Below are 20,714 nucleotides of genomic sequence, written 5' to 3'. Positions count from 1 at the left end.
GAACAAGAGAAGATGGTGATTTTTGATAAACAATGATGTTGGTTTGAATGCGATACCTTTCCAATTATTAAGTACCCCCACAATACCTGATTATGGGTAGGGCTTAACTGGAAGTTTATGCGTCTTAGTATGGGTTCCCTCGGAACACACGTCATAGGGGTTACGCTTGAGGCTGCCTCCGTTGTTGAGAAATGATGTGAAATTGAGGTGAATTGTACGGCCAAGCCCTGTGCAGTTCCCAGGTTGACAGTTGGTCTTCACTGGGAGGCCAAGCTCATGGGGAGAGGTGCTCATACTAGGATTTATAAGTGAAAGGTTATGGTTGATGATCCGCGTACTGTGTTACGATGATTCGGGGTAATCCCGACGGATGAAATCAAATGTTGTGGCACAAGTGTGCAACCTCTGCAGAGTGTAAACCTATTCGAATAGCCGCGTCCACGGTTACGGACGGTTGGAAAGGCCATACAGTTTCCGATGTCATATCTTTGAAAATGATGTTGAAAAGTGATGGTGAAATGACTTGTGGTGAATTGAATTGAAATCACCACTTGAATGGTGGGAATAACACTAATGTTCCCACTTGAGTTAGTTAGCACTTGAATAAGCTTTTCTCAAACTTTGTGAACTAAAACTAGCTTTATGCAAATAAACTAGAGCTTAGCAAACCATACTAGAATATCTAGCACTTACATTAGTATTAGTTTGCGAGTACTTAAAGTACTCACGGCTTTGTCCCTGGCTATTCAAATGGCCAGAGTATGAAGATGAACAAGGAGATGACCAGCAGGACGCCTACGACAACTAAGCGCCTTCCGACGTCAAGCGTTGGCCTGTGGACTAGAGAGTCCTTGTATCTTACGCTTCCGCTATGTTGAACTATGAACTTGTGTTTGTTCGTTGATCAATAGATCAACTATTCGTGTAATATGGATCATGTGATTCCAAATATGTAAGACTTATGGTTTGTAATGAATGATGACTGTGATACTTAACTATTATGCCTCGCAACAACAATATTCCTGGGATTGCGATGTATGACATAATAGGCATTCGGACTTAAAAATCCGGGTGTTGACAATCGTCCTCGTCGCCGGTAGGAACATCCCCAAGCCATGCCGTGGGCACCGTTGTCATCAGTACCCTCGACTTGCTATACCTGCACAAGGAATCGAGCAGTGGCGACCCGTATCGCCGTCGTCGACTCCACCTTCTCCGACGACCGGCGCCATGAAATCCGGCGAGCCCGACCTCCATCGACCACACCGTCATGCGCTACGTGCTCCTGGTGAGCTATTGAACCTCGTGGTGAACTTGGTTCACTCGATTACGTCCCGTAACCTGCCTAGCATCGTTGATCCGGGAGTTCTGCCGCTCGGCCTCGCCGGCGAGCGAGCTCCGGCGACCAAATAAGGGCGGCGTTGGTACCAGCATAATCGCCTTGGCGCGCTGAGTCTCGTAGTATAGGTAGTTGGCCCGCGCGAGCACCTCATCGCCGGCGACCACCGTCACTGGCCGCCGGTGAGGCACATGGTTGCCACGTCGGCACCACGTGGCTGCCAACGTGGGCTAGCCCCACCAGTCAGTGACTGCGTGGGTAAACTAGCTGAGTAGGTTTAGTTTTTTCTCATTTTAATTTAAATCCAACAATTACTGCAACTTCATTGAATTATAGAAAATTCATAAAAACTCAGAAAAATAAATATAAGATATCAAAATTCTTATAAAGATAAACCCTATCCAATAAAAGTATAAAATGAAATTTTTATTTTAAATAAAAATTTAATTATTTAATACTTGTTATTTAAGCCTTTAATTTTAATTCTAAATTCAATTAAAAATCAATAATTAGGAACACTTCATAAAATAAATAAAAAAAAACAGTAAGTAAATAAGGAAAACATTAAAAATTAATTTTCCTTTACTATTAACTTATTAAATCCTTATCAGGAGGATTTAAAACCTTAATTAATAATTATCCTAATTAGTAAATTATTTAAAAAAATAAAAATAATAAAAAGCCAAATTGAATATTATTTTTATTCTGAAGTTATTAATAACTTCAACCTTATTAATGAAGTTATTAACTTATGAACTAAATAGTAATATTGCAACCCTAGTTCCATATGGTAGAAAACTAGGAACTCATCATTTCATGTGCAATTCTAAACCCTAGGTTCATTTAGAAACCTAGCTTTATTATTACATGAGAACCTTAATTTGCCTCCAACCTAAATCCTAGGTTGGAACCTATGATCATAAAACTTACTTTGTATCCATAGATACATAGTAGCAACTAAATACTTGCCTTACCACATAAAATGTAGAAGACCTAACACTAATATATGGATATCCCATGTGTTCATCAAACCTAAATAATCAAGTAGGGTTAATCAAGTGAAAACCCTAGATCCTATTACCAAAGCAATCATCATTATTTATCCCTATTTAGCATCACACCATTGTGATGAACCCTAATAGCAACCATAACTACTATCTACATTACATAACCCCGTTCCACTAAACCCTACTAGTGTGAGATACTTATGAACCATCCTATTTAGGAACCAACCATTCTCTACTTAGAGATCCAATGGCTAGTACAAGACAACCTCAACCCTAATTGTAATACTTCTTATTATCTAAGAAGTATGTTCTTCAAAAGTTATTCTTTTGAAGAAAATAAAGAATCATCATCAACCCTGCTTATAAGGACCTAAAAACCCTAGCTAGCTATCACCAATAAGATGAACCAATCCTGATAGCAACCTTGTATGAATAATTGCTTAGAATGCCCAGGCTTAATTCAACCTTACAAGACCTTGGTGTTGATGAATCCAACTAGGTTGTGATCCATCTACTACTCACTCCAGAAACCAATTAGAACCATAATAACCCATGGAACTCCACAACTCTGATTATTATACTTGTTCTTTATTAAATAACATGTTCTTCAAAAGTTATTCTTTTTAAGTATATAATAATCAATCATTAACCATGACATATAGTTCTAAAACCAACCACTACTCATTACATATTAGGATTACACCAAATCTTATTGTTGTGTGCTATTAATGCTATTATTATGATATATTCCAGCACATGTTTATGATACCAAGTATTCAACCCTAATAAGAACCTTGTTTGTGAATCACTCTAAAAGTGCAACACACCCTGAACTAATCATTACAACTCACTAATCCTAAATCATCGGGGTTAGGTCACGCTTAGAGCGATTGCATCTCATTCTTATGCATTATGGCATCTTTGCCAATCTTTTAAACATCGTCCTTACCGGACGATGATGCTATTTCAGAATTTGGAGTTATTGCGTATCGAAGACCTTGCCTGCATAATCTTGCAGTCAAGAAAGGCAAGTTCATCACTGGCTCATGTCATTTGAGTATTTCTATCAAATTACTTGCAAAGTACTATGATTATCACTATTGCATAAAAACCAAAACCATTACTTTCATAACTATGAATATGACTATGTGGTGGGCAATGGAACCATGGATTGTGTTGATATGGTGGAGGTTCCATTGCAAGGGTTTATATCCATCTAGGATTAAACAACAAATGTCGCCAGTGATTCTTGTGCCGTAATACCCGTGTTAACCATAAGATCCGGAGTGGGACGGAGTAGTCAAAAGTGTTTCCACCTCTCGTTCATCAACGGATGCGCTTTACCGTAGTACACTTGTAATCCAAGGGGGCAAGCGGTGAGGCTGGGGAGTCCTAAGTCCCCACGGCATAGTCTGTAGTACACTTGTCGCCCGAAGGAGCAAGCGGTGAGGCTGGGGAGTCCTAAGTCCCCACGGTATTGCGGTCTATGATGGGTTGCAGCTACCGGCGTAGGAGTGTATGGTAGAGCCCAGCACTGTCGTCGTGGTCGGGGTCCACCTTGAAATCTACAGGAATAATGGGACCGGCGTGGACCCAGGGTCGGGGCCTGCAACAAAGAGTGGGTGTTCGAGGTAGCGGAGGAACATGATTGGCTAGACCTTATACCGGGCCTCACACCATAGGAAGTGTGGACGAGAACATGACTCGGTTGGCACCAAGGTTAAGATCTCTTATGGGTAAAGCAACACACCTCTGCAGAGTGTAATGAACCGTGACCTGTCACTCCCTGTTCCGGGATATGGAACTGCGAACGCGGCCGGAAAGGAGCTCCATGAAGTTCTAGTAAACCGGTGAAGGCTGACGGACATAGTTCTTCTGAATAAAAGCAACCTTTTGAAGAAATGATTATGAAAACCTGCATTGGTATTAGACTTTCTGGTCTAATGCTGTAGCTAGTGCATTAAACACCTCTTTCCTATAATGAACTTGTTGAGTACGCTCGTACTCATCCCACTCTTAAATCCCCTGCTTAGATATGGAGGCATCAAAGGAGGATCTACAGTGCAACTCGAAGGCCGAGGAGTCAACAACTACTTCACGAGACAGGACCCTGTCAGAGGAGTCAGATACCACATCCAACAAGGAGAAAACCTAGTTTAGCCATAGAAGGGAACTAGCTTCCTAAACCTAGCTCCTATTTAGCTAGAGTCTATTCTTAGCCTCTATAGTTAGTGAAATACTCTACAAATAGAGTTCGTGATAAGACTAGGCTACGAGTCGTTCTTCTGGAGTTTATTTGCAGTTTTACCTCATTGTAAAGTAGGAGGCTGTGATGATCTTATGTAACAGAGTAAATGTTGTAATTCTATAGACATACCTTGGACCCGCATATGTTTCTGTTGTACCACTCTGAGCGATATAATACTAGTGGAACGGTGTTTCATTGGTGTTATATCAGACTTGCATACTACACCATGCAGTGGTATGCCGGGTCAACACAGGCTCTGGCCAAGTTTTTACTCTTAACTCCAAGAGGGAGTATTTATGCTCGATAGTGGGTTCATGCCTCCATTAAATCTGGGACAGTGACAGAAAGTTCTAAGGTTGTGGATGTGTTGTTGCCACTAGGGATAAAACATTGATGCTATGTCCGAGGATGTAGTTATTGATTACATTACGCACCATACTTAATGCAATTGTCTGTTGTTTTCAACTTAATACTGGAAGGGGTTCGGATGATAACCTGAAGGTGGACTTTTTAGGCATAGATGCATACTGGATATCGGTCTATGTACTTTGTCGTAATGCCCAATTAAATCTCACAATATTCATCATATCATGTATGTGCATTGTCATGCCCTCTCTATTTGTCAATTGCCCAACTGTAATTTGTTCACCCAACATGCTATTTATCTTATGGGAGAGACACCTCTAGTGAACTGTGGACCCCGGTCCATTCTTTTACATCGAATACAATCTACTGCAATACTTGTTCTACTGTTTTCTGCAAACAATCATCATCCACACTATACATCTAATCCTTTGTTACAGCAAGCCGGTGAGATTGACAACCTCACTGTCACGTTGGGGCAAAGTAATTTGGTTGTGTTGTGCAGGTTCCACGTTGGCGCCGGAATCCTTGGTGTTGCGCCGCACTACATCTCGCCGCCATCAACCTTCAACGTGCTTCTTGACTCCTACTGGTTCGATAAACCTTGGTTTCTAACTGAGGAAAACTTACTGCTGTACGCATCACACCTTCCACTTGGGGTTCCCAACGGTCGCGTGCTGTACGCGTGTCAAGCTAAATTTCTGGCGCCGTTGCCGGGGAGATCAAGACACGCTGCAAGGGGAGTCTCCACATTCCAATCCCTTTACTTTGTTTTTGTCTTGCTTTATTTTATTTACTACTTTGTTTGCTGCACTAAATCAAAATACAAAAAAATTAGTTGCTAGTTTTACTTTATTTGCTATCTTGTTTGCTATATTAAAAACACAAAAAAAATTAGTTACTTGCATTTACTTTATCTAGTTTGCTTTATTTACTATTGCTAAAATGAGTAATCCTGAAGTTGAAGTTCGTTCGTTTAAGCAACAAGGGGGAGAATGTTTAAAAGATGCTTGGTATAGAATTAGTGATGCCCATAATAGGTGCACTAAGAAATACTCCACCACTATCCTACTCAGGAATTTTTATGTTGGTATCTCTAGCTGGAATAGGTATGTTCTTGATTGTCTCGCGGGAGGTAACTTCCTAGGTACTCTTGCTCTAGAAGCTAGTTGCATTATTGAGAGTTTATTTGGAATACCACCTGTTAATGAAGTTAAAATTGAAACCTCTCTTGAAGATGTCATGAAAAAGTTGGAAACCATAGAGCAAAACCTTCCAAGTATTGATACTACTTCGGGAGCATTACTTGATAGCACTGATAAACTTGATAAATCTCTAGGTGGAATTAATGAGAGAATCTCCATCTTAGAATCTTGTGCTATTCATGATAATCAAACCCAAAGGATTAGTGAACTTGAAGAGGCTATGGGAACATTGGGTTCGACCTTTTCATCTATAAAGTATAGAGAGAAAGCTTATGTGGGGAAGGAGCAAAAGTTCATGCATGTCTCTAAGGGGCCTAAACCAAAAAGCTATTATAGGCCTAAAATTGATAAAGATCTTAAAACTACTATAGATAAGGGAGCATCTAAGATACCCAATGGGACAAATTGTGAAAATTATGATGTTGATGCTTCATCTCTTGATAATACTTGATATACACTTTCTGCGCCTAGCTGAAAGGCGTTAAAGAAAAGCGCTTATGGGAGACAACCCATATTTTTACTACAGTACTTTGTTTTATATTTGAGTCTTGGAAGTTGTTACTACTGTAGCAACCTCTCCTTATCTTAGTTTTGTGCATTGTTGTGCCAAGTAAAGTCGTTTATAGTAAGGTTCATACTAGATTTGGATTACTGCGCAGAAACAGATTTCTTTGCTGTCACGAATCTGGGCCTAATTCTCTGTAGGTACCTCAGAAAATTATGCCAATTTACGTGAGTGATCCCCAGATATGTACGCAACTTTCATTCAATTTGAGCATTTTCATTTGAGCAAGTCTGGTGCCTCAATAAAATTCTTCTTTACGAACTGTTCTGTTTTGACAGATTCTGCCTTTTATTTCGCATTGCCTGTTTTGCTATGCTTGATGGATTTTTCGATTCCATTAACTTTCAGTAGCTTTGTGCAATGTCCAGAAGTGTTAAAAATGATTGTGTCACCTCTGAACATGTAAATTTTGATTGTGCACTAACCCTCTAATGAGTTGTTTTGAGTTTGGTGTGGAGGAAGTTTTCAAGGATCAAGAGAGGGAGATGATACAATATGATCAAGGAGAGTGAAAGCTCTAAGCTTGGGGATGCCCCGGTGGTTCACCCCTGCATATTTCAAGAAGACTCAAGCGTCTAAGCTTGGGGATGCCCAAGGCATCCCCTTCTTCATCGACAACATTATCAGGTTCCTCTAGTGAAACTATATTTTTATTCCATCACATCTTATGTACTTTGCTTGGAGCGTCGGTTTGTTTTTGTTTTTGTTTTTGTTTGAATAAAATGGATCCTAGCATTAATTGTGTGGGAGAGAGACACGCTCCACTGTTGCATATGGACAAATATGTCCTTAGGCTTTACTCATAATATTCATGGCGAAGGTTGAATCTTCTTCGTTAAATTGTTATATGGTTGGAATCGGGAAATGATACATGTAGTAATTGCTATAATGTCTTGGATAATGTGATACTTGGCAATTGTTGTGCTCATGTTTAAGCTCTTGCATCATATACTTTGCACCTATTAATGAAGAAATACATAGAGCTTGCTAAAATTTGGTTTGCATAATTGGTCTCTCTAAGGTCTAGATAATTTCTAGTAAAGTGTTTGAACAACAAGGAAGATGGTGTAGAGTCTTATAATGTTTACAATATGTCTTTTATGTGAGTTTTGCTGCACCGGTTCATCCTTGTGTTTGTTTCAAATAACCTTGCTAGCCTAAGCCTTGTATCGAGAGGGAATACTTCTCATGCATCCAAAATACTTGAGCCAACCACTATGCCATTTGTGTCCACCATACCTACCTACTACATGGTATTTCTCCGCCATTCCAAAGTAAATTGCTTGAGTGCTACCTTTAAATTTCTATCCTCTACCTTTGCAATATATAGCTCATGGGACAAATAGCCTAAAAACTATTGTGGTATTGAATATGTACTTATGCACTTTATCTCTTATTAAGTTGCTTGTTGTGCGATAACTATGTTCCTGGGGACGCCATCAACTACTCTTTGTTGAATATCATGTGAGTTGCTATGCACGTCCGTCTTGTCTGAAGTAAGGGAGATTTACCGCTAGAATGGTTAGAGCATGCATAATGTTAGAGAAGAACATTGGGCTGCTAACTAAAGCCATGATCCATGGTGGAAGTTTCAGTTTTGGACAAATATCCTCAATCTCATATGAGAAAATTAATAATTGTTGAATGCTTATGCATAAAAGAGGAGTCCATTATCTGTTGTCTATGTTGTCCCGGTATGGATGTCTAAGTTGAGAATAATCAATAGCGAGAAATCCGATGCGAGCTTTCTCCTTAGACCTTTGTACAGGCGGCATAGAGGTACCCCTTTGTGACACTTGGTTAAAACATATGTATTGCGATGATAATCCAGGTAATCCGAGCTAATTAGGACAAGGTGCGGGCACTATTAGTATACTATGCATGAGGCTTGCAACTTGTAGGATATAATTTACATAACACATATGATTTATTACTACCGTTGACAAAATTGTTTCTTGTTTTCAAAATAAAAGCTCTAGCACAAATATAGCAATCAATGCTTCCCTCTGCGAAGGGCCTTTCTTTTACTTTTATGTTGAGTCAGTTCACCTATCTCTCTCCACCTCAAGAAGCAAACACTTGTGTGAACTGTGCATTGATTCCTACATACTTGCATATTGCACTTGTTATATTACTTTACATTGACAAATATCCATGAGATATACATGTTATACGTTGAAAGCAACCGCTGAAACTTAATCTTCCTTTGTGTTGCTTCAATACCTCTACTTTGAATTATTGCTTTATGAGTTAACTCTTATGCAAGACTTATTGATGCTTGTCTTGAAGTACTATTCATGAAAAGTCTTTGCTATATGATTCATTTGTTTACTCATGTCATTTACCATTGTTTTGATCGCTCCATTCATTACATATGCTTACAATAGTATGATCAAGGTTATGATGGCATGTCACTCCAGAAATTATCTTTGTTATCGTTTACCTGCTCGGGACGAGCAGAAACTAAGCTTGGGGATGCTGATACGTCTCCGACGTATCGATAATTTCTTATGTTCCATGCCACATTATTGATGATATCAACATGTTTTATGCATACTTTATGCCATATTTATGCATTTTCCGGCACTAACCTATTAACGAGATGCCGAAGAGCCGATTCTTGTTTTACATTGTTTATGGTTTCAGAAATCCTAGTAAGGAAATATTCTCGGAATTGGACGAAATCAACGCCCAGGGGCCTATTTTCACACGAAGCTTCCAGAAGACCGAAGATGATACGAAGTGGGGCCACGAGCTGGCGACACACTAGGGCGGCGCGGCCCAGCCCTTGGCCGCGCCGACCTACTGTGTGGGGCCCTCGTGTGGCCCCTGACCTATCTCCTCCGCCTAGTTATAGCCTTCGTCGCGAAACCCCCAGTACCGAGAGCCACGATACGGAAAACCTTCCAGAGACAATGCCGCCAATCCCATCTCGGGGGATTCAGGAGATCGCCTCCGGCACCCTGCCAGAGAGGGGAATCATCTCCCGGAGGACTCTTCACCGCCATGGTCGCCTCCGGAGTGATGAGTGAGTAGTTCACCCCTGGACTATGGGTCCATAGCAGTAGCTAGATGGTCGTCTTCTCCTCATTATGCTTCATTGTCGGGTCTTGTGAGCTGCCTAACATGATCAAGATCATCTATCTGTAATGCTATATGTTGTGTTTGTTGGGATCCGATGGATAGAGAATACTATGCTATGTTGATTATCAATCTATTACCTATGTGTTGTTTATGATCTTGCATGCTCTCCGTTATTAGTAGAGGCTCTGGCCAAGTTTTTACTCTTAACTCCAAGAGGGAGTATTTATGCTCGATAGTGGGTTCATGCCTCCATTAAATCTGGGACAAAGGATGAAAGTTCTAAGGTTGTGGATGTGCTGTTGCCACTAGGGATAAAACATTGATGCTATGTCCGAGGATGTAGTTATTGATTACATTACGCACCATACTTAATGCAATTGTATGTTGTTTTCAACTTAATACTGGAAGGGGTTCGGATGATAACCTGAAGGTGGACTTTTTAGGCATAGATGCATGCTGGATAGCGGTCTATGTACTTTGTCGTAATGCCCAATTAAATCTCACAATATTCATCATATCATGTATGTGCATTGTCATGCCCTCTCTATTTGTCAATTGCCCAACTGTAATTTGTTCACCCAACATGCTATTTATCTTATGGGAGAGACACCTCTAGTGAACTGTGGACCCCGGTCCATTCTTTTACATCGAATACAATCTACTGCAATACTTGTTCTACTGTTTTCTGCAAACAATCATCATCCACACTATACATCTAATCCTTTGTTACAGCAACCCTGTGAGATTGACAACCTCACTGTCACGTTGGGGCAAAGTAATTTGGTTGTGTTGTGCAGGTTCCACGTTGGCGCCGGAATCCCTGGTGTTGCACCGCACTACATCTCGCCGCCATCAACCTTCAACGTGCTTCTTGACTCCTACTGGTTCGATAAACCTTGATTTCTAACTGAGGGAAATTTACTGTTGTACGCATCACACCTTCCACTTGGGGTTCCAACGGTCGCGTGCTGTACGCGTGTCAATGCTCTCAGTACCCTGGCCATGGTTGCATTACCTGGCGAAGAGCAAGGTAGCACTTTAGCAACCCATTTATCCCCTTAGGCGGTCATATGTGCTAGCCCCTCGATCAAGCATTTGTGAAATGGACTAGGACATCTAGCCAAAGGGAGCTGCCTGGTTTAGAAAATTTGTTTATAACATACTAACAGTTGGATCATCCTCTCGTCTCTTTCCATCAGCCCTCCTCTGATCTTATAGATCAGGTCTTATATGTTTTTTCCCATCGATCCATCGGTCCTCCTCTCAGCCCAACTCAACGCATCCACATGTGGCATGTATCCTAGGTCCACACGCGACCGACTCGCAGGTCGATCACAGGAGCAAAGCATGAAGCAGTGACCAGCAGGCAGCAGCATTGTATGACGACCAGTTAAAAAACACTTGCGTCACGACGTGAAACACACTATACTTGGTTTAGTGGTGCTCGCTAGTACATTTTTTCCGAAGTGGTCTGCTTCCAGCTTGCTAAGGCAGCCAAAAGACCAAATGTTAGCTCCAGCTGCATGTAGCTTTTTTTTCAGGAACGCACGAGAAAGTACACTTTTTTCTTTTATAGGTAATATCCACTTTTACAACTCTCCAGACACAGATCACTAGCAATAAAATCACTGTTTTAAAATTCTAAAAACTTCTGCATTTTTTTGGATGTAGTACAACATTGCAAAATCTTAATGTAAAATACCTTATACTATGGGTTAAATAAGAATTATAAATTTCGGGAAATTTTAAATGTGTGCATTGCTCGCAATTCTAGGCATCATTACATTTCTATGAAACCATACTTACTATTAATTTCTTCTTTAGAGTCATGTTAAGGTATCTGTTTTATGGCTTGTTATACCTAAACGTACTATAATAATCTTATAGACCCAAGTGGCTACTGATTCCACCTTTTCAGATGCCCTAAATTTAGGGGATTTTATTTTATTGTCTACACTTCATGTTGCATGTTTCAGGAGTTTGGATCTTCTTGAGATGTTATTAACTTCGTACACGTTCAAGGTTTCTTATAATATTATATGGATACCCAGGAATCTCTTTAAAAAAATTGCTGTCTGTAGAAACATGTAATATTTGATTGGTCACAGTTCGTGAGAAGGTGAATTTAAGCAACATCGATGGTTATGTATTTGACTAATTAAAGTTCTTTAATGTTTAAAATGTACCTGCTTGATGTTACATGAAATTAGTTGAAGTCCTGGAAAGTGAAATCAATGGGATAAAAAACTGATTGGATAGCTAGCATGAAGGTGCACATTTCCGCATAAACTTTTTAGAAATGTCTTAGAAGTACATATAGAAGAGCACACTTCCTCTAATAGAAGCTACATTATTTTTAACAATCGCAAACACTTGGCATAAAATTTGATTGGTTGACTGAAATGATTAAGGACCAAACGGAAAATTTCGAATGTTTTAATTGTGTAAGTGTATAGCAGGATGATTGCTAAAAAATAAATGATGTGGCTAAAAACATAAATGATGTGCATAGCTTGCATGTAGCACTAGTAGGAAAAGACTCATTAGTGGCGCACCAACAACCACATTCTGTGGCGCATGGGTGGTGCGCCATAAAATTCTCGCCACAAAAATAAGAATTCTTTGGAGCACGGACCCATGTGCCATAAAAATCTTATTTATGTGGAGCACCGGGTGGGCGTGCGCCACGGAAAACTTTTTGTGGCGCACCGAGCGGTGGTGCGCCACAAAAAAAATTTATTTCAAAAAAAAAATGGCGGCCCAGATCTAGATCTGGGTCCGCCGGAATTTCACCGATTTTTTTTTAAAATTTTCCGGCCAAAGGTGGGTGGTTTGGTGGGTAGGGGAGGTGGAGGAGGAGGAGGGAGAGGAGGCCGGCCGGATGTTGTTGGTGGAGGAGGAGGTGGAGGTGGAGGTGGCGGTGGTGGTGGAGGAGGAGGAGGTGGTGGTGGGTGGAGGAGGAGGAGGTGGTGGTGGTGGTCGCCGGAGGAGGAGGAGGAGGTGGTGGTGGTCGCCGGAGGAAGAGGTCGCTAGATGAGGAGGTGCTCGCCGGAGTAGGTGTAGGTCACCGGAGGAGGAGGTGCTCGCCGGAGACGGAGGAGGTCATCGGGTGTGGGTGGAGGAGGAGTAGGGAGAAGAAGGGAGGAGAAAGAGAAGAAGGGAGAAAAAGGAAGAAGGGAGAAAAAGGAAGAAGGGAGGAGAAATGGAGGAGGAGAAGGAGGAGAAGAAGAGAAGAAGGAGCAGTGGAGAAGGAGGAGGACGCCATCGAAATTCAAATTTCAGCAGTAGAAATTCTGTGGCGCACCTTGCCTTGGTGTGCCACATAATTTTTTCGGTTTTTTTATTTTTGCATGAAAAAAATCTTGACTTTGCCCTATCTTTTTACTCTTTTCAAATTTGGCGATTTTAAAAATTGTCTAACCGGGCAAGCCTAGGTGAATTCGGATGTAGAATTTTCTCCCAGTCATTTTGATATATTGTGCTTTTTTTCAAGTTCGTATGCAACCAGGAATCCAGTTTGATGATTTTCCAACGCAATTTTGCAAATTTTTTTTGGAAATTCATGTTTGTTAATTCTCAGTGGTACTAGATGACATAATACATGGGCACCTCGAATGATTTTATTTTTTGAAATTTCTATCTATTTTTTTTGTATTTTACAGTGCTAAAAAGGGAGATCCACGAGGGTGGAGTTGCGTGGGGAGCACAAAAACTTTTGTGGCGCATGGAGCTCATGTGAACTGTGGATTTTCTATGACGCACCAGCTTATGCGCGCCACCAAAAGTCTTATTTTTATGACGCACCAGGCAAGATGCGCCACATAATGTCTTATTTTTGTGGCGCACGTGATCCTGTGCGCCACAGAAATAGTGAAATCAATTATTAAGCCTGGGCTGGGTGGGGCCCACCATATTTCTGTGGCGCATGTGACTCTGGTGCGCCACAAAAATACGCTAATTTCTGGTGCGCCACAGAATAGCATCCTACCTATAGCTAATTTCTACTAGTGTAGAGATAAGATATGATTCATAGGAATGAAAGAGATGTGAATAGTTTGCATGGTAAGATAGACTATCATAAATAAATTAGTTCGGTTTTATAAGAGATGGATATATAGATTTCTGCCATGACAAAGTGACATAGGTTGGATTTCTTCGTTAGAACCTATGGTGAACGTTATTGGCCCAACCAAGTCAAGATGCTATGGGTCGCCCCTTCTTCTTGCGCCAAAGATTTTACCATTTCCGAAGGAACTGGGCTACATTTCTTTTCCATTTCCATTCAAGAGTTTCTATCTGTTTCCACGTCCTTTTTTTGAGACCAAGAAGAAAAGAGAAATGTAGTTTTACATACTCCGGTCTGTCTATTTTCTCCGGTTCCGGTTGCTAGCAACGCCGCCATTTAGCGCGACGACCGCCGACTCCACGTGGTCCAGAAGGTACCCGAAGATCTTCTTCCTCAGGCGCTCGAGAGCCTCACCCGGCCGCAACCCGACGCCGTCATCCAGCCAGTCGTTCACCCTCTTGAGCTGCCCCAGCGTCCCGGCCACGTTGTCGTCGAGCAGCCGCTCCACGTGCCCAACAAACCACGCGCACATCTCCTCCCTGAGCTCCCTCGCCGCCGTCTCCAGCCACATGACGGTCTCCTCCTCGGCGGCGGCCACCGTCCTTGGCGATCCCGTGCCCTGCTTCCTGGACGACGACGCGGCGGCGTAGAGCAAGAAAGGCGCCAGGTTGGAAGTGACGGCCGCATGCAGCCACTCGCCGGCGTGGCCATTTCGCTTCTGCTGGCTGTCGAGAGCGGCGGTGGAGCGGGTGATCGCAGCCTGGAGCGCGAAAAACTCGTCCACGGTGTCCTGCGGCGACTGCTTGGCGGCGGAGGCGGCCAGATCCGCGAAGGCACTGTGTCAAGCAAGCATGGTCAGTTTGTTACCATAATCAAAAAAAATGGAGGCCACTGAAAATTTCACTACTAACCATGTTTGATTTGTTTTTGATATTTTTCCAATTTATGTCTAGTTTTTAATTCAATGCAAAAGCACTATAGAAAGAAATTGTTCTGTCCACATCGTGGATGAGTGAGCATCAGTTTGTTCACCTGAGACACCTGAGCACAATCTCTGCAGCAGAAGCCTCCTGCATGGCCTCTACAGCAGCCATCTCTACAGCGTCCCTGTAACTCATCACTCCCTACACACATCCCATACACAATTTTGAGAACGAAGTAAAAGAATGTGCGACTTAACATGCACAACCCTGAGTTTCTGACTCTGGGCAACTCCATCTCAACTTGCAGATGCATCTAAATAATCCCTCCGTCCCATGAAACATGGGGGAAGTTTGTCTAAATTCGAACGTATCTAGAATCTAGATACTATTTAGTACAAGTTTAGACAAACTTCGAACATATGTCATGGGGACAGAGGGAGTACAAGTTTATGAACGAACTGTACCGATCCGAGAGTCTGGAGGGCCGATGGAAGCGACTCCCAAGAGGCTCCTTTCGTCGTCGATGTCGAAACCTTGACCAAGTTGTCCGGTGATACACAGCTGGGAAGGACCTTCACACTGTTTTTGCCTGCGATGTTCAGGTTTCTCTGGGCGCCGGATTTGTGGAGAACATCTGGTTTAGGAGACGCACTTGGTTTTGCCTTGGTCCTGGAAATGATATTGGTCCTGCTCTCTCTTTTCTGCAGGGGTTTCTCTTCTGCCAGCATTCTTCTTGGAACCTGAGAGCATTAGTAGTTACATAACTATTTCAGCTGTCAATGTGATCAACAATGTAGCAATCGTCACTTTTTAATTATAATTTTTTTCGCGAAAACGCAAAAGCCTTGCGTTTCGATGCATTGATAGATACAGAAGAGTTTATGTATAAGTTCAAGGACGGACACAACACGCCGTACAACTCGACCCAAGAAAAGGATAAGCCTAGACTAGGTGAGTAGTTGGCGCACACCCCGGGCTCCGCCCGTGTCCGCCCATTGCCGCGCCTCGGCCACGATGTCGTTGAACAAGTATGTCACCGAAGGCCGTGCGTTATCGAAGACCGCCGCGTTCCGGTGTTTCCAGATCCACCATACCGTAAGCATGATAACCGACGAAGTGCCCTTGCGTAGCTGGCGAGGGACGGTCCGCACCACCAGCGACCACCACTCCGCAAAGTCACCCTCAACCATTGGAGGGCTTGAGGTGGATCGGATCCACGATAGAACCTCAAACCAAATCGTCCTGGAGAAGGAGCATCCTGTGAGCAGATGGCTCATGGTGTCAGCAGCTTGGTCACAAAGCGGGCATCTAGGCGCGTGCGGAAGACCGCGCCATGCCAGTCTCTCACCCGTCCAGCATCTGTCGAGGCAGGCCAACCACACGAAGAATTTCACCCTAGGCGGCGCCCACAGTTAAGCTTCCAGGAACCTGAGATGATCGCCCCTGGAAGAGGGTGTCATAGCAGGATCCGGCTGAATACTGGTCATCCGTCGTCCAACGCCAAACTAGCCTGTCCGGGTCCGTCGATAGTTGGGTGTCCTTGAGCCGGCCCCATAGTTGCACGTACTGCCACAGTGCCAGGGTGCTCGGTGCACCTACTATGTCGGGAATCCAGGTACGTTCAACCAACGCCTCTCGAACCGTGCACGCCTTCCGCCGGCGTTTCGGCACCAAATCGTAAACCTCCGGCGCCATCTCCTTGATGGACTTGTCGTCCAGCCACCTATCTTCCCAGAAGAGGGCGGATTCCATGTTGCCAACCACCATGGAGGTGGAGGCCGCGAAGACATCCAGCTCCGTCTTCGAGAAATGCATGTCCAACCCGCGCCAAGGTCGCAGGAGGTTAGTGCGCATCCTCCAGATCCATCTCACCCTGAGGCTGATGGCGGTGCGCGCGAGGTCTGGGATACCCAATCCCCCCAGTCGCAGCGGCCCACACACCCGCGCTCAGTTGACGTGGCAGTGTCCACCATTAGCCTCCGCCCTGCTAGCCCAAAGGAAACCTCGCAGTATCTTGTTCACCTGCTTCAGCGTTTTTTTGTGGAGTCCTAGCACCATCAGCTGCTGTAGGGGGGTCGCTGCGAGGACCGAGCGGATTAGCGCCAAGCATCCGCCCTGGGCATCATCGATGCCCGCCGGGTGGGTAGTTTGTCAGCTAGGCGGTCTACCAGGGGTTAGAATGCTGCAGCCGTCAGCCTCCTGATAGACATAGGAATACCAAGGTATCTCACCGGAAACGGCGTTAGCTTAATCATCGACAAATTAAGTATTTTGGCATGCTTAGCTCCATGCAGGCTATTTGATTCTACAGACTTAGAAGTAGATTGCAGTGTATATTACTGATTTACATTATCTTACACGGAAGAGTGACTACCGTCAGTTTGGACGTGTTAATTTACAGAAAGCGACCGTAACAAGCAAGAAATGATTCCGTGATCACGAGAACAAAAAGAGACAGATCGGTGGTTGTAGCCAAAACGACCATATATGAAAAGGTAGAGATTTGGCATAGGCCTATGAAATCTTACTTTAGGTGCACCTAATTCGTTTTATGTTTCACTCAAAGATGGTCGCTCAACCAATTAAAGGTGAACCACTCGATTATATTAATCATAACGATTTGCTGTTAGAAACATTCTAACTGCCTGTGGTTACGAAAAATTGTTGTCATGTCCACCTCAAGAAAAGTTACATATGTCACCACTCAGCAGTACAGGTCAGCTGATGCTATCTGGACGTTTGGAAAAGGGAATGGTTGATGTGAAATTTTCAAATAATGGTACTACTTCATAAGTTACCACTGATGAAAGAAAAATATATAAGCAATAATGCTCTATCCATTTCAAAATAACTTTTTGCAACGATACATCGAAATGATGCCATCAAAATGTTTTTCGGGCAATTTTAGTGTTATCAAGCTATATGCTCTGATACGCCTTGCTAGTCAAAGTTAGAATTTCAACATCTTTTGGCAAGGCCATATAAATGTACTATTGGCATTAGTGGACTAAAGTACAAATGAACATTAACTTGTCAAGTGAACTTATCATCAGTTGAGTGTGATAAGTGGATACTGTAAAAACAAGATTGATGAGTGGTTGTTGCCTATCCATGAAACTGCAATTGTATGAGTCAAAAAACTGTTTCCATGCATTTTAGTGGAATTGAGTACCTATCAATAACTGTGAGATGGGACAAACTTCATTCGTTTATGTTATGGTCACGAAGATTCCAATCACCTAAATGACAGAAAAGTTGTGAACGCCACCGGAGCATGCCAAGCAAGAAATTGTACCCCGGTGTTCGAAGCACGCACAGGGTTTAAAAACATTCAGAAGTACGCACGTACGAACTCACCGAGGAACTCCGCGCTTGCGTCGCCGTCCCCTCGACCCTCGACGAACTGATCGGTGCACCGTTCTCCCTCTCCTTCTCGCCCGCGGTGGCAGTCCACCCCCAGCTCCTCCTCATCCCCTTCGGCCCGGACTCCGCAGGCGACGACCTGGCCGCCGCCTTCCGTCCGGAAGATGAAGCCGGACGTGCAGTCGCAGCCGGTGCAGGCGCCATTGGCTTGGGCGCCTGCCCTGACGCCGCAAGCGAACTCCTCCTCGTCCCTGCCGACGACGACGGCCGAGAAGGTGTAGGGGTAGGAGGAGCAAACCTCACGACGGCCGGCCTCCTGCCCGCTTGGACCACGGCGGCAGTCTCCCCGTCGTCCTCGTTGATGCTCCTGAGAGAAGACGTAGACATGTTGAGCGAAGAAGACGACTTCTTGACGTCCACTGACTGCAGTCGTCTGTGTGGTGGGAAGCTTGGTTTCCTGGGTTTCTCCATGACAATTCTCTACGGTACGGTGGCTCTAGCTTGTTTCTTCTTCGAGCTACTCCAGCTAGCTTCGAAACCTGATTAGACCCTCGGGGTGCTAATTAACTGGTGAGGCACTAACTAGTCATCTGCCCTGCCGGCAGTATTTGAAGCAATGCTAATGGCAACTGACAGGTACGGTCGTCATTAATCATCAAAGCCGGCAATCGACACCTTTGGTGTTTCAGACGGGTAAAACATCATGTCACACGACTCCACATCAGAATTCCTCCTTTTTCCACCAACACTGTTCTTGCCCTCTTTGCTGGCATTGCATTAGCAAAATTCACCAAGAAATTGTGACTAGTACTACCAGAACCAGAACCATGCTGAAACGGAACGAAGGACGCCATGCAACAAAACAAATTAAATTACGTGACAAAAAAAGTTACACATATATATGCAAAAACACCAAATTAAAACTTGCCTAGCACGTTTCTTCCACCCGATGCACAAATAAACTGATACTAATGCAACATATATCTTTGAAACAATGCTACACCATAAGAACTTGTCCCAAAATTGCCAACTTTTACCTTCAAAAGGCCATATATCTCCTTCGAGATCACAACAAAATCATAATCTTCTGCAACTTAAAAAAAACTAGTGAAGTGAAAAACTTTTGACTCAAAAGAGTAGAGTGACATGTTCCACTTTTTTTTTCTCTAGATGTGTAGATTAGATGGGAGATAAGTCATGTACAATATGTCTACTAGTGCAGCTGCACTGATACATGTAAATAAAGTCTCTTTTCTAAGGAAACAACAAGGATTGCTTCACGCCTTCACCAATCTCTATATTTGTTCAACCTTCTTTACTTCTCACATTCTCGTCTCGCTCATTTAGTTCGTATGTCTATCCCCAATCTTTCTTTTGTCTCGGTCTTTCACACTTTCCAGTCATAAGTATTAGGATTATTGAGGAGGTACTTCGACAACTTATGTTTTCTTCCTTCAAACCCAATGCAGATGAAAAAAGCTTCTCTTTTATAGAAAAGGCACTTTGGATCTCGTGCATCAGTTCTCCTGGTGCATGAAAGTAAAAAAAATGTATATGTTTGTCAAAAATCACCAAATAATTCACATAGGTGGTAAGAGAGTGAATTTGCTACACACAGGGGTATCTTAATGTTAATAAACCAATATATTTGCATAGAGTAATTCAAAATAATGTGACATGTGAAAAATACGAAGTTTGGCCTTGTTTTTACAATTTTTTAATTTGCTTTATTTGACCCTATTGGGTTTATCAACATTACCTTTTGAAACTTTTTGCGATGGTGATAAACATTGAAATCTGCAAGAAGGATTGCTTTGAGAATTTCTTGTGTTACTACAAAAAAGAACTTTGGGCACCGGTTTCCTTCCATATTTGCCTATTTCCTACACAACAAAGTATAAAACAAGAGATGTGAACTTTTGCAACTATTAATAGGTTAGTCCCAATAAATATAATAAAGTTGCAATAGCAACTCAATAGCAGCTTTATTCAGAAGTCTTAAAAAACTTTCTAGTCGTTTCCCTTCACATGATTATCTATATTTCATAGCATTTTTATAATACTCTTCCAAAGTGTCCGTTTTATCTAGACTAGTAGTCATACCATGACTATTTTTGATATTTTCCATTTTTCATTTTCTGGGTTTTTGTGTTTTAAAGAGAACTAAAAGAAAAAACTAAAACAAGACAAATAACATACTTTGCAAAATCTAAAAGAGAAAGAAGATCTCACAGTGGGGCAACCTCCCCAAGCTTGGGTGTTTACACAAAGTTGGTGATGATGTTTGATGTCTATGCACGCTTCTATTCCTGTAGACAGTGTTGGGCCTCCAAGAGCAGAGGTTTGTAGAACAGCAGCAAGTTTCCCTTAAGTGAATCACCCAAGGTTTATCGAACTCAGGGAGGTAGAGGACAAAGATATCCCTCTCAAAAAACCCTGCAATTACGATACAAGAAGTCTCTTGTGTCCCCAACACACCTAATACACTTGTCAGATGTATAGGTGCACTAGTTCGGCGAAGAGATAGTAAAACACAGGTGGTATAGATGGT

General features: G+C 42.7%; 1 protein-coding gene across 1 annotated transcript; it reads right to left on the bottom strand.

Moving 5' to 3' along the window:
* Positions 1-14,053: 14,053 nt before the first annotated feature.
* LOC127348634 (uncharacterized) lies at positions 14,054-18,758 on the bottom strand. The gene is made up of 4 exons (XM_051374590.1): positions 18,158-18,758; positions 15,265-15,540; positions 14,910-15,001; positions 14,054-14,713 (listed from the first exon to the last, which is right to left on the bottom strand). The coding sequence occupies exons 1-4, from the start codon at positions 18,632-18,634 to the stop codon at positions 14,176-14,178; spliced, it is 1,383 nt and encodes a 460-aa protein (XP_051230550.1). The 5' UTR covers positions 18,635-18,758; the 3' UTR covers positions 14,054-14,175.
* Positions 18,759-20,714: the final 1,956 nt, after the last annotated feature.

This window comes from Lolium perenne, chromosome 4, assembly GCF_019359855.2.
Source record: "Lolium perenne isolate Kyuss_39 chromosome 4, Kyuss_2.0, whole genome shotgun sequence".
NCBI lineage: Eukaryota > Viridiplantae > Streptophyta > Magnoliopsida > Poales > Poaceae > Lolium > Lolium perenne.
The sequence above is the reverse complement of the archived record's forward strand: the minus strand, read 5'-3'. Positions and strand labels throughout refer to the sequence as shown.